The following is a 12,339-nucleotide window of genomic DNA, read 5'->3' on the forward strand; positions in this document are numbered from 1 at the left end:
TCTCTTTGTCCTTTACTTGTAACCAAGCAGCCAATATTGTACAGTGAAACTTTTCTCTTGGACAAGCACAAACCACGTTCTTCTCCACAGCTTGCGATTGTCTATGCCCATTCGCTTATCATTACAGATTTGCCATTCAGTGCAGACGTAAGCGATCCAACCTCTTTCCATCTAATTCCATCCTCACACATCAATTCAAGCTCCGAGAAGATGCATCACCATAGTTGTTGGTGAGCGGATCTTCCTCATCCATCGATGTCAATGATGCCGCTGCAGCTAAGAGCGCTTCCTGTCTGGCGGCTTCTTTCTTCTCGTCTTTCCTGCTGATAGGTTTGGACTCCTCATTCGATGGAGGCACTTGGCCAAGCTTGGACACCTATGAAGGAGCTTGAGATTCTGAAGATATTGTTATGAGAATTTAAGTTGCAGGGAGCGCATTGTTGTCACTTAGACCAACCCATGTTCATGGTTCAGCGTTGCTTGCACTTTTGACAGACACACCAAAAGACGGAAAAGCCTCATCTTAATCTCTCGATGATAATGCAAAAATGAAAAAGATAGGGATAGTTTGGTAAAATTATTTTTTATAGAATTGTATAGAGTTAATTTTTAAACTGCAAAAATAATCTGTAAAAAAAACGCTATGCAAAAATGAAAAAGATAGGGATAGTTTGGTAAAATTATTTTTTATAGAATTGTATAGAGTTAGTTTTTAAACTGCAAAAGTAATCTGTAAAAAAAAACGCTATTTTTTTGTTTTTTGCTTGTTAAAAAAAAAAAAAAAAAAAAAAGAACTCTGCACCATAAATATTTATTGAAATATTCGTGGAATGTCTTTGTGACTGGTAAATGGCCATTTTCACAATTTAAGAATTTTTTTCATGAAGAAAAGATTTGTACTACTAATAAGGATTTCTCAAATAGGAACAGCCCTTAATTTTATTTATTTATTTTTTTTTATATATATAGAAAACCGCTATTTTTGAATAGAAAATTAGACTGTTCAGCTAAAAGAACAACCCAAAAAAAGAAAAAAAAAAAAAGAAAAAAGAAAAAAAAAGGGGGGGGGGGGGGAATATTAGAGGGTAAGATACAGATAGTCATAGTATAGACCAATTTATTATAGATAGGAACACTATAATGGTAAACTCGGTATACTTATTATTCAAAGTTTATGTAAAGATGATTAATGTTGAGTTTTGTTATTACCAAAATATATATATATATATATATATATATAGAGTTTTGGTCGAAAAGAAAAGAAAATGAAAGAATTAATAAAATGAGAGGGATGCCAAATGTGAGGAATAAAAAAACATGACCATTAATCTTGACTGCTGACGAGAAAAATGAATAAGTAAATCCTGACCTTAGAGATTGAGAAATTTGCAGCTCTTGTTTGCTTGCATGGAAACAAAATCTCTTGCTCGTTTTGAAAATTGATTGAATTGAAACAACTAATTCCACTTAGAGAGAGAGAGAGAGAGAGAGAGAGAGAGAGAGAGAGAGAGAAAGAGGTGACTTAATAATAAAGGGTAACCGTACAAAAAACACTCTTTTAATTAATTGATAGAAAAATTACGGACACTTTATGTCATATGGTTCAGGTTTTTGCATATACTTGTCCAACCGACTTTTCACTGAAAAATACACATTTAGTACATAAATTAAAATTTTTGCTACATAACCCTTCAAATTTAATAAATATTTTAGCTGGTAGGATGTTAACGGTGTCGTTGGTTAAACTAAAGGGCAAAATGACAAACATTAAAATAAAATAATAATAAAAATTAAAATAAAATTAAAAATTAAAATTAAAAAAAATAAATAAATAAAAAAGGAGATAGTTTAGGGGTCCGGTGATTGTCCATTTCTTCAAGTACTAATAACCCTTTTCGTTTTTGTAACAGAGGACCTAGCATAGCAGTGCACTTAGCAACTAGCAAGCATCCATTCACAAGAAAGTTGGCAAAAGAAAGAAAAAAAAAAACAAAAATGATCATACCGCGATAAGGGACTAAACCAAAGCATTATTAAAAATCTAAAATGATGGTATGTCCATCACATTAAACAATCCTTAATTTTCTATCCTTCTTTGCAATCCAGGACCCAAAACAAAAAACATGTTAACCCAACTCTTGCAATTGAACTGTTATGCAAAAAAATCATGTTCCTAAAGTATTATACCCAATCATGTTTGACACTCATGCATGCAGTAAAAGACAGAAAGCAAGTGAAAATGTGACAAAACGTATTTATGTCCTACTCCTCATCTTTTGAGAACCCTTATATGTCATATGCCATAGGAAACTAATCAGTACCACATGCTATAAGACATTTTTGCACTTAATTATAAGGGCACCAGCAGTCTACGTAAGTTTCTGAAGGATCTGTAAAAATCTATGTGCAGGTCAAAAGGGGACTTCTCCAAGCAGAGGAGACAGCTATACGGGGCAAAATTCATCAAATACAGGCAATCTACTTTTGGTAGTAGGGCCAGCAAGAATCCTGTTGATGTAGGCATTTGTCTTTTTCCTTGAAGGCACTTCAGTTGGAGAACTTGGCAGGGTTACCTCAATACCATCATCCTGCGGTAACCACTCCTTAGAAGTGATAGAAGTGACTAGGAGGGCCTTGCTGATGTTTTTAGGTGTGACAGGTGAGGCCGTTTTTGTGATGGATTGAGCTATTTTTGTAACCATTGGTGGTGCCACAACCTGAGGAACAAAGCGAAACTTTGTGTTAACCGGCAACTGAAGTAGAAATAAACTATAGTATTAAGCAGTCCAACAAGAGTTAATATTTATCAGACATATTTGTGCCTCATAATAAGCTGAAGTAGAAACAAACTATAAGATTAAGCAGTTGAACAAGAGTTAATATTTATCAGCAATTGCATCAATGATATTATTACATCAGTTTTGTTCTTGACAGCAAGGCGGTGTGGGCGAAGGTCTTCTTTGCCATGAGCAAACTGTAAAAAGGGAAATTTATTAGTGAAATGTTCCACCAAAGTCAGATTTTGGAAGATTCCATTCACCAAAAACCAAATGGGATTCAACTAATCAGTTTTCGGATGCAAATTAACTGTTAGTCAACTTTCCTAGAATGACAATATTAAGAATGCTGATAGACCCTACTGGCTGAAACTGACAAAGAGCGTGAGAGAATTTTATTTTCAGAAGGTGTATTCTGTTCCAACGATCAACAATGCAAAATTGCAGGAGGATCGCAATTTCAGAGACAGTTTCCAACAGTATATGCAGGTGAGAAATTGGGGTTTTGGAGCAAAGTTGGAGCCGTGGAAATTGGAAGCTTGTGAGTTACTGAGAGGAAAGCAACAAGCAGCGGAAAAAGCCATTAGAGGCTAAGATGTGTAAGTTCCAGTTTGGTAACTTGTTGTGAAGGACATTGAAATATTTTCATGAAGTAAAACTTTTCGACGACAGTTTCTAATTAATCTGCAAAGTCTGTCCATCATGCATCAAGAACTATAAAATTTTCAATAGCGTATGGAAGCAGAAAATTTTGGAATTTGGACTAATATTAGAAGCTAAAGGGAATTACGTTTTGGTTTACTTACTTTTCGTCAAACACGTGGAATTATATATTCAAGAAGTAATACTTTTTTTGTCAGTGATTATTTCACTCTTGCTACAGCAACAATGTACATAAAGAACCACAATATTCTTGCAATGATAAAAGGAAATCAACAAAAAATATGCGTAAAGAAACACTAGATTCTTGCAGTCAAACAATGAAATTAACATCGATATGCATCAGGAACTATTGTATTCCTTCAATGGATTAGGTAAATCAAATAAAGTAAAAAATAAAAAAATTGCTTCGGCAAAAAGAAAGAAAAGGAAAAATCAAGAACCGCCATATTCTTTCAATGATAAGAGGAAAAATCACAAAAGTGTGCATCAAGAAACACTAAATTCTGGCAGTCAAACAATGAAATTAACAGCAATATGCATTAAGAACTCGGCATTCCTTCAATGATTAGGAAAATAAAATAAAAGGTATTAAAAAAAAAAAAAAAAAAGAACGTTGCTTCGGCAAAAAGAAAGAGAGATATAAAGAATGACCTGGCATTTGGAGCCATGGCGGCAATTTGCAGAATCTTCCCAGGCATGACATATCTCGGTCTTGTAGCGGCTCTTACCAGACGAACCGGATGAAGAAGACGAACCAGAGGCAGAGGCAGATCCTCTGGCGTTGCTCCTCCCTCCTCCGCCGCCCTTCATGAGAACCCCGTCCATCACCATAACCTCCTCGCCTTCCATGGCCTTCACCGGAGTTCCGTACAGAACCGACGGCGGGGATCGCTCCGTCAGGTTCTCAACCGCCGACAGAGGCGACTGCACGACTGAAGAAGACGACGGCGGAGACAAGTAGCGGAGGATCGGCGAGTTGTGGTCAAGCCTGTCGGCGAAGGAATCCAAGGTCGGACTGCTGATGATGGACTGGCCGTGGCGGTGATAACCTCGGTTCCCGAACATCAACTGCGCTCTCGTCCGGTCGTCCATGCATCCACCGGTTCCGATTCTCAGCTTCCGATTTTCGTTCTCTCTGTAAAGCTTGATTTCCCGCCAACTTCAAACTTCAATTAGAAGAGAGAGAATATGAGAGAGAGAGAGAGAGAGAGAGAGAGAGAGAGAGAGATTTTACTTTTACTGAATAATAATACGGATTAGCTGGTCTTTTTCTTCTCTGTAGGGACTTTTTTCTTATGTATAATTTTCTTAAACAAGAAAAAGGAAGACAACAAATAAATATTTTTATTTATTTATGAAAGACGACCTAAAAAATTTTAGGTATGGGAAAAGACAATTGTTAAAAATGCAGTACCTTCTTTATTCTGATATATCTTCAAAATTGGGATTTAAAAATTATTTATGATTCATATGAAAGCTAAGATTTAAAAATTATTAGGGTTGATATGAGTTTTGATTTCTGATAAGATTTGTTTTGTATTTTTAGAGTTTTAATATTTACCATACTTATATAAAACCCTAAAAATGTTTTTCAAGTCTCATCCTTTAAAAATATCTAAATTAATCTTATACCTAGATAAAGCCCTAAAAATATTTTTAAATCTAATTCTTTAAAAATATCTAAATTAATTTTAACTCTTAAAAGGATTTAAAGAAAATCTATGGATTAAAAGAGAATCAGTTCGTATACACTATAATAAAATATTTTTATAAAATGATCTAAACTACAATAAAATAATTTTTTTGAAAAGAACTATAATAGAATATTTAAATCATTCGTTTTGAAAAATAATTCAAAATTAAGGAATTTGGGATTTTTTTTTTTCCCTCTTTTTCAGTTTACTGCTTAAATTGTTTCTCGGATGATTTTTTTTATTTTTTTTATTTTTTATATCAAGTGATTTTCATGACTCATATCCTACCTTCCATTCGAGATTCGCCTTCAAAATTCTTACACTATAATAAAATATTTTTAAAAAATTATATAAATTATAATAAAATATTTTTTTTGAGAAGAACTATAATAGAATATTTAAATCATTCTTTTTGATAAATAATTCAAAATTTTTCAGTTTACTGCTAAACTTGTTTTTCGGATGATTTTTTTTTTTATTATTATTATTTTTATTTTTTATATCAAGTGATTGTCATGACTCATATCCTACCTTCCATTCGAGATTTGACTTCAAAATTCTTACAAGCCCAAAAGCCTGAAGTTGATCTTTGAAATAGAAAATGCATCGAAAACAGCATAACCAATGTATTGATGAATGAGGGCCACATTACATCACAATGAAATACCACAACCTATCAACAAAAACTTTATGTACGAGAGTCACCGAACAAACAAATAATACAATATACACAATTTTCATCACCAATGTGTCCCAGAAACTAAAATATTCTACAATTTCACAAAGTGACTGAATCTTCAGATTCAGATCCCATCAATTGCATTGTTCAGATTACCACCAAACAATGACATGAGAGGTCCACCATGGACCCTCCCCTCTGGAATTGAAAACTCCAAGCTCTTTCTCCCACTGCTACTGCTACCATGACTTGCCCCATACTTGTTTCTTCCTTCCTCTGGCCAATCAACGCTCAAGAAGTTCGAGTAAGATGACGAAGATTTCATGGACAGAGGAACAAGTACCTGTGGGGGGATGAGATGCTGTCTATTTGGTGGTGACCTTTCCAGAGAATCAATGCAGTCAGATGCAACACTGATTCCTGAAGAAGAATGATTATTGTCAAAGCTACTACCAGCAGTTGAAGCAGCAGAAACAAGACCGTGAAAGAGTCCTGGTCCGATAAGACCTCCTCCTTTGCTCTGTTCCCTTTCGTGGGCCATGCTGCTGTGAGCAGCACATAGACCACTCTTGCCCCTTGCAAATTTCTCACATTTGCCTTCTCCCCAGCTGCATCTCTTCCCCCCACCATGAGCCTTGCAGAAGTCTGTGCTTCCCTGTGCACTCTTCCCACAGTTATCGTACTTGCACCGCTTACCTCCACCGTGCCTGACACAGCAATCAGTCCGACCACGAGCACTTTTTGTGCAGCCTGCAACAGCACACCTCTTTCCCCCACCATGGGCAACACAAAAGTTTGTGCCACCATGAACACTCTTGGGGCAAATCCCACCACCATTAAAGAGACAGCGCTTTCCCCCACCATGCCCTTTGCATAGGGGAGTACTCCCTTCAGCTCCCTTGGTGCATCCTTGGAATGAACAACGCTTTCCTCCACCATGCGCCTTGCAATACATGGTGCTGCCTTGCGCACCCTTGTTGCAGCCCTGATACTGGCAGCGACGTCCACCCCCATGTGAGATGCATAAACCAGCCTGTCCTTCTGCACTGCGTGTGCAACCATCAACCTTGCATCTCTTTCCCCCACCATGTCTGATGCAAAGCCCTGACTTTCCTCTTGCAGCCTTGGTGCATCCACCTGGATATCCACATCGCCTGCCACCACCATGAGCAATGCAATAATCTGTTTTCCCCTCAGCACTTTTAGTGCAACCTAAGTACTGACACCTCTTTCCTCCACCATGGGCCTTACAGAAGGCAGTTCGGCTCTCGGCACCCTTGTTGCACCCAGGTTTTTGGCATCTCTGTCCACCACCATGACCAATACAAAGACCTGATGCCCCTCGTGCTCCCTTAATACAGCCCATAAATTTGCATTTTTTAGAATTGTTGTTTCGCTGGTCTGAATATGTCGTAGTAGTTGCCTGTTCAGAGGTGGTGTCTATCGAGTATTCCATTGTATTAGATTGTTCGTGGGTCAACAGAGGTCTTATCCCAGGCTCTAGAAGTTCTTGTGTCTGCAATGAGACCATGGTTCTTTCCATTCTTGGAGCCAGAAGAAGTGACGGCATATACCCTCCTGATTTCTTTGCTGAGGTAGAACCCTCGTCAACAACTGGAATCAAGAGTTTGTTACCTCCAGTAGTTGACTCATGGGGCATATAAGGTGTATTAACATCAGTCTCAGCAGAAACTGAACAATCAAGCACACTTGAAGCTTCCTTATTCCCTCCAGAAAGGCCAAGTTGGAGGATTGCATCACCCTCAGATGGCAATGCCTTGGGCAATGAATTGGTTGTTAATGCATTACTCCTTTTGAGTGTAAAATCGTAATAATCATCACTGTATATACTTGGTGTTGGGCCCAGTCCAAGTACCAACCTGCAGCCATCATCAGGAGCTTTGGGAAAGTTAACCCCATGACTATTTTCAGTACACCTATATCTAGAAGGATTGCTTCCCCCAACTCCAGGGCAATTCAAACAAAGTGCAGTATCACCAATGTTGTCATTTTTTGTTAATTCACAATCATGAGAAAACGGTAAATTCTTCTTGTTCAGATCCATTTTACTGATAGTAGCAGTAAGAGAGTAAGAGAACCAAGTAGAGGGTAGGTTTTTAGCAGATACAGTTAGCAGGTCATCATATGCGAACTAAGAGAACAATGAGAAATTTTATGAAGCTACCTCCCCCACTAACAAAGCCTGATGTGTCTGACCTGTCCATCTTACCGTAAGCACCAAAACCAGGAGATCTTCAAAAAAAATTACTACTTTAAATATCTTATAACGTTTCTAGGATAGAAACCTTTTATAAGAATGGTCAATAATGATGAGTTGAGATCACTGGAGCTTCTTGTGCTCCCAGCTGAAAAACCATCTAGCTTCATTAACCCTGTAAAAGGAGAAAAATAAGTGGATGGAAATAATACAATTACTATATGAAATCAGTATAAAATAAATTCCAGTAATTTACTTAAATTCCACACAGAAACAGAAAACTAGAATAACAAATTTATAACATCATAAGCTATATAGTGTAAAACTTGAAAAGTAAACAAATAAAAGATAAATCACAACAGACAGTTCAATAGGAAGAGAGAGATACAGATAAGCAAGCAGCACCAATGGGCGAGGGACTGCCAGGACAGAAAAAACTCAAGTAAAGGAGAACTAAAATAATGCGTATTCTGATACAGGTATGACACACATAACAGACCTACAATCACCAAAGCCCAACAAACACACAAAAACATTAGCAAAGATGGTTGGCAACTGAAAAAGAGATCAGAGATGGTCCAAAATTTCAACTTAAACAAGTTTACTAGGTAAACCTTTTTCTTTTTCCTTTTGTGAACTTGACAAACCAAGTGCAATTAACACAATGATAAATTTTAAAGCCGGGTATCAAACAAATAAGTTTCATTCAAATTTTACACCAGAAAATCCTGAGAATGTTTCAAAATGAAATTCAAAAGTACACCGTGATTTTAGTAACATAAAATGCCAGAAATTCAAGTGATTTAGTAATATGATTGCCATAGCTGACTTTGACAGAAAACAAGGTGTCAGCAGAAAGAGTTAGTTAAGGTGCAAAATTTTCCAAATTATACTAAAAACTCTGCACTGTCAATACTTTAGATGCCCAATTCAGTAGTTTTAGACCTGATATTACGCTTCCACTATAAGCACATATTGTCACATATCCAGACCTCTAAACTCCACAATTCACACAGCAACTACAAGTGCATATTGGTGTCACATCACTTCAGAATTAATCTCCCATCAATACATGGCACTGAAATTAAATCAACACTCCTACAAAGAACTTATACAAATACAATTCGAATGGAACAGAAAAACACAAAACGAAGAACAAAAAAATGTTAAAAAGAGACCTCACGGGATATGGACACAGGATAAATCTCATACTAAACTATGTATTATGCATGCCATTGCCAAGCTTTCCAAGTAACCGGAAATAATAAAATTTTTTGCATTTCCCACTTTCTCTTGTTGTCCCTATTGTTACCAACAACAAATCAAAGCTATAACCAATTACTTTAAAAGACCTATTGGAAAGTCATCTTTTTTGTGAAGATAATACAGAGATCAAATTGAACAAGTTTTGTATTGGAGATAGAAACTTGCATATTTTTACATTAAATAACATTACTTTTTAATCTTAAATCTTAAATAGGAACTTTTTTTTTAATTTTTTGTCTGGATATTTTGAAAGCAAGAAACAGTTCAAAACAAGATATAACCGATTGTATGTATGTGTGCGTATTCGCAATACACAGACAGTGCATAAACGTAGATATACACTAAGACAAAAATATCTACTCAACCAGCAAATCTTCATTTACCAAAACCAAGAACAACATTAAGCTTTCAGATTTAGAAAAAACTGGAAAAGGAGAGAAGAAACAAACCCAAACCATGATTAAAACTGGAAGAAAAGCAAATCCCAACTACCATCTTGGACTAATTTTAATGAATCCAGGCATGAACACAGCCCAGATCAGATACATAGATCAATAATATCAATTATATCAGAATAATAAGTAACCCAATAAAATTAAATCCAAAAAATGAAAAGTAATAAATAATAAATAATAAAATACATACCGAGAAAATCCAACTAAATCAACTTTATTCATTCTTCTACCATAACACTAATTTATCTAATGGAAAAATTACAAACACACACACACACACACACACACACAATATATATATATATATATATATAAAGCTATAATCCAGAACTAGAAAGAAAATACACCACAATTTCACAAGACAAACAATAAATACAATAACAAAAGCAAAGCTCAAAAAGGGTAATAATTCTTTAAAAAAAAAAAAAAAAACCGAAGAAGAAAATTATAAAAAGACAGGAGATAAAGAAAGAGAGAAATTCCAATATATACCGCGACTGAAAATTTAAATGAAATTCCGAGACAGACATCAGATCTGAGTGAGCGCCTGAAACATGCTTATGCTGAAAATTCCTCGAAGAGAAACAGAGAGAAAGAGAGAAGTAGAAAATTTTGAAAGACAAGAAATAAATTAAAAAAAAAAAAAAAAAAAAAACGAAATGAAAATGTAAAGCGCAAAATAGAAGCAGAGGGGGGCGGAATTTGAGAGAGAGAGAGAGAGTAAATTAGGTATCAGACACCCTTAAATAGTGTCAATTTTTTTAAAAAAAAATATTTGGGCAGGTCCAGATTTTTATTGTATTTTTTAATTATTAGGGCAGCATTTGTCGCATATTTCTAATAATATATATATATAAAATACCAAAACTACACTTGTAGGCTTCGAGGTTTCTTGTTTGGACCAAACAAACTTTTTGTGGAAAAACCCGGCACTAAAAGTCAATATTACCCTCATATACGACCCACAAACATGCTTAGATTTTTTTTTGTTTTTGGTGAATTGTTAATTGTTTGAGTTGATTTGGTTCTTTCTTTTTAAGTCAATATTACCTTCCTTTATGGTTAAAGTTTTGTAATTTGATAATTATTTTTCCTACTAAAACTTATAGGGTGCTGTGGTAGTGGAAATTAATCAATTATCCCTCAAATTATTTTTTTAAATATTCTGTATAAAAAAATTTTGATGAAATGCAAAAACAAAAAAATAGCCTTACAATTTTTTTTTTATCTTTTTTAATTTTATGAAAGGCAGGGCGGTTTTTTTTCTATTTTTTGTTTTTTTTGGGACCATACATACTTTTTGTGGAAAGCGACAGCTCAAAAAGTCAATATTACCCTTATACGGAGGGTGGGGATTTCGGGAATTGTATTAGGTTATTTGGTCTTTTCCTATTCATACATTTTGTCTTGGAGTGGATAAAATGGGTGGCAGAGGTGGAAAGTGTTGTGGTGGGCGGCGGTGGTGCCCGTATCACATTCAAGTAGAAGAAGAAATCTAAGAATCTGGTAAGCGAGTGAGTGGTGCTGAGCTGGCTAATGACTCAGCTTCCACATCGGCTTCAAATTCAGCGCGCTGAGAGGAACTGATGGCTTGGCTTCAATATACCGGGAGTATCGAAGAATCTCTCAAATGGAGAAGCTGACTTGTTTGGTTCTTTTTAATTGTTATTATTTAATTATTAATTATTAATTTATATAATATTTTGTTTTATTCGATTTAAAAATGATTATTGTTTCTGTTGAAGTATGTGGCTTTTGCATGGACCTACTTGACAAGGAATTAGGAGAATTTCATTGGTCACTTTTCAAGTTGTATATAAAATATAAAAGAAGTCGTCACTGATTCTAAAATTTATTAATTGATTCTTTTTTATAAATAATATTTTTTTTATCTATTATATAAGCATATGTCAATTATATTTTGTCTAAAGAAATTTATACAAATGTCAGACTCAATTATGCTTGTATGAGAAATTAAGTTCATTTTAAATTTGGATAATTCCAAAGTAAATGTTATAAATTGAAATTTAATTTTAGATCTGGTTTAATTTCACATATATCATTTGAAAGTAGATTTAAATATAAATTAGTCTTTTTAATTTGAAAAATATTATACATTTCTTCCTTGATTGAAAAAAAAAAATTATCATCTTTCCCCTAATTGTTTCATTTATACTCTTTCAAACAGTATTATCCATACTTGTTTAAGAATTTTAGTTGTAACTTTTAAAATTTTAAGGATTAAATTGTAATTAGTACAAAATTTAAAGAATTTAAATATAATATTTCCTTTAGATCTTGTTTAATATAAATTTTGCATTTGATTCTACTTTTGCTTTTGTTTTTGTTTTTGTTTTTTTTTTAAATCATCTTTTTATTCGCTTTAATTAATAGCTGTTATTAAGCTTTAAAATATTTTCAAAAAAATTGTTTAAATATTTTCAACCGTAACATTTAATTTTTAAGTGTTGCTTTTAACTTCTCATAAATTATACGAAAAAAGGCTTCAACCAATTCAATTGAGCATAACTAACTATCACATTTTATTCATTATCTGGTAAGAAAGAAATAAACCAAAAAGATATAT

At 34.5% G+C, this 12,339-nt stretch overlaps 2 protein-coding genes across 3 annotated transcripts; both read right to left on the minus strand.

The window, feature by feature from the left end:
- Positions 1 to 2,019: 2,019 nt before the first annotated feature.
- On the minus strand, positions 2,020 to 4,823 carry LOC125424130 (uncharacterized). 2 transcript variants are annotated; one of them, XM_048480608.2, is made up of 3 exons: positions 4,092 to 4,823; positions 2,915 to 2,974; positions 2,020 to 2,717 (listed from the first exon to the last, which is right to left on the minus strand). In XM_048480608.2, exons 1-3 carry the CDS (start codon positions 4,530 to 4,532, stop codon positions 2,445 to 2,447), a joined length of 774 nt encoding a protein of 257 aa, XP_048336565.2. In that variant the 5' UTR covers positions 4,533 to 4,823; the 3' UTR covers positions 2,020 to 2,444. The 2 variants fall into 2 exon arrangements, with proteins under 2 accessions (XP_048336565.2, XP_048336566.2); XM_048480609.2 differs by lacking the exon at positions 2,915 to 2,974 and having other exon boundaries at positions 4,092 to 4,780.
- Positions 4,824 to 5,736: 913 nt separating this feature from the next.
- On the minus strand, positions 5,737 to 10,456 carry LOC107406892 (uncharacterized). Its single transcript, XM_048480596.2, has 2 exons — positions 10,245 to 10,456; positions 5,737 to 8,206 (listed from the first exon to the last, which is right to left on the minus strand). The coding sequence occupies exon 2, from the start codon at positions 7,876 to 7,878 to the stop codon at positions 5,938 to 5,940; it is 1,941 nt and encodes a 646-aa protein (XP_048336553.2). The 5' UTR covers positions 7,879 to 8,206; positions 10,245 to 10,456; the 3' UTR covers positions 5,737 to 5,937.
- Between the last annotated feature and the right edge of the window lie 1,883 nt (positions 10,457 to 12,339).

Source organism: Ziziphus jujuba, chromosome 9 (genome assembly GCF_031755915.1).
Source record: "Ziziphus jujuba cultivar Dongzao chromosome 9, ASM3175591v1".
NCBI classification, from domain to species: Eukaryota; Viridiplantae; Streptophyta; class Magnoliopsida; order Rosales; family Rhamnaceae; genus Ziziphus; species Ziziphus jujuba.

What these genes read in the sequence shown, in the direction of transcription:
- LOC125424130 (XM_048480608.2), bottom strand. Translation starts at nt 4,532, where the DNA reads ATGGACGACCGGACGAGAGCGCAGTTGATGTTCGGGAACCGAGGTTAT. An exon ending in GCCATGGCTCCAAATGCCAG is followed by an intron (nt 2,975 to 4,091) that starts GTCATTCTTTAT and finishes CCCTTTTTACAG; the next exon opens with TTTGCTCATGGCAAAGAAGA. An exon ending in CTGTCAAGAACAAAACTGAT is followed by an intron (nt 2,718 to 2,914) that starts GTAATAATATCA and finishes TTTGTTCCTCAG; the next exon opens with GTTGTGGCACCACCAATGGT.
- LOC107406892 (XM_048480596.2), bottom strand. Translation starts at nt 7,878, where the DNA reads ATGGATCTGAACAAGAAGAATTTACCGTTTTCTCATGATTGTGAATTA.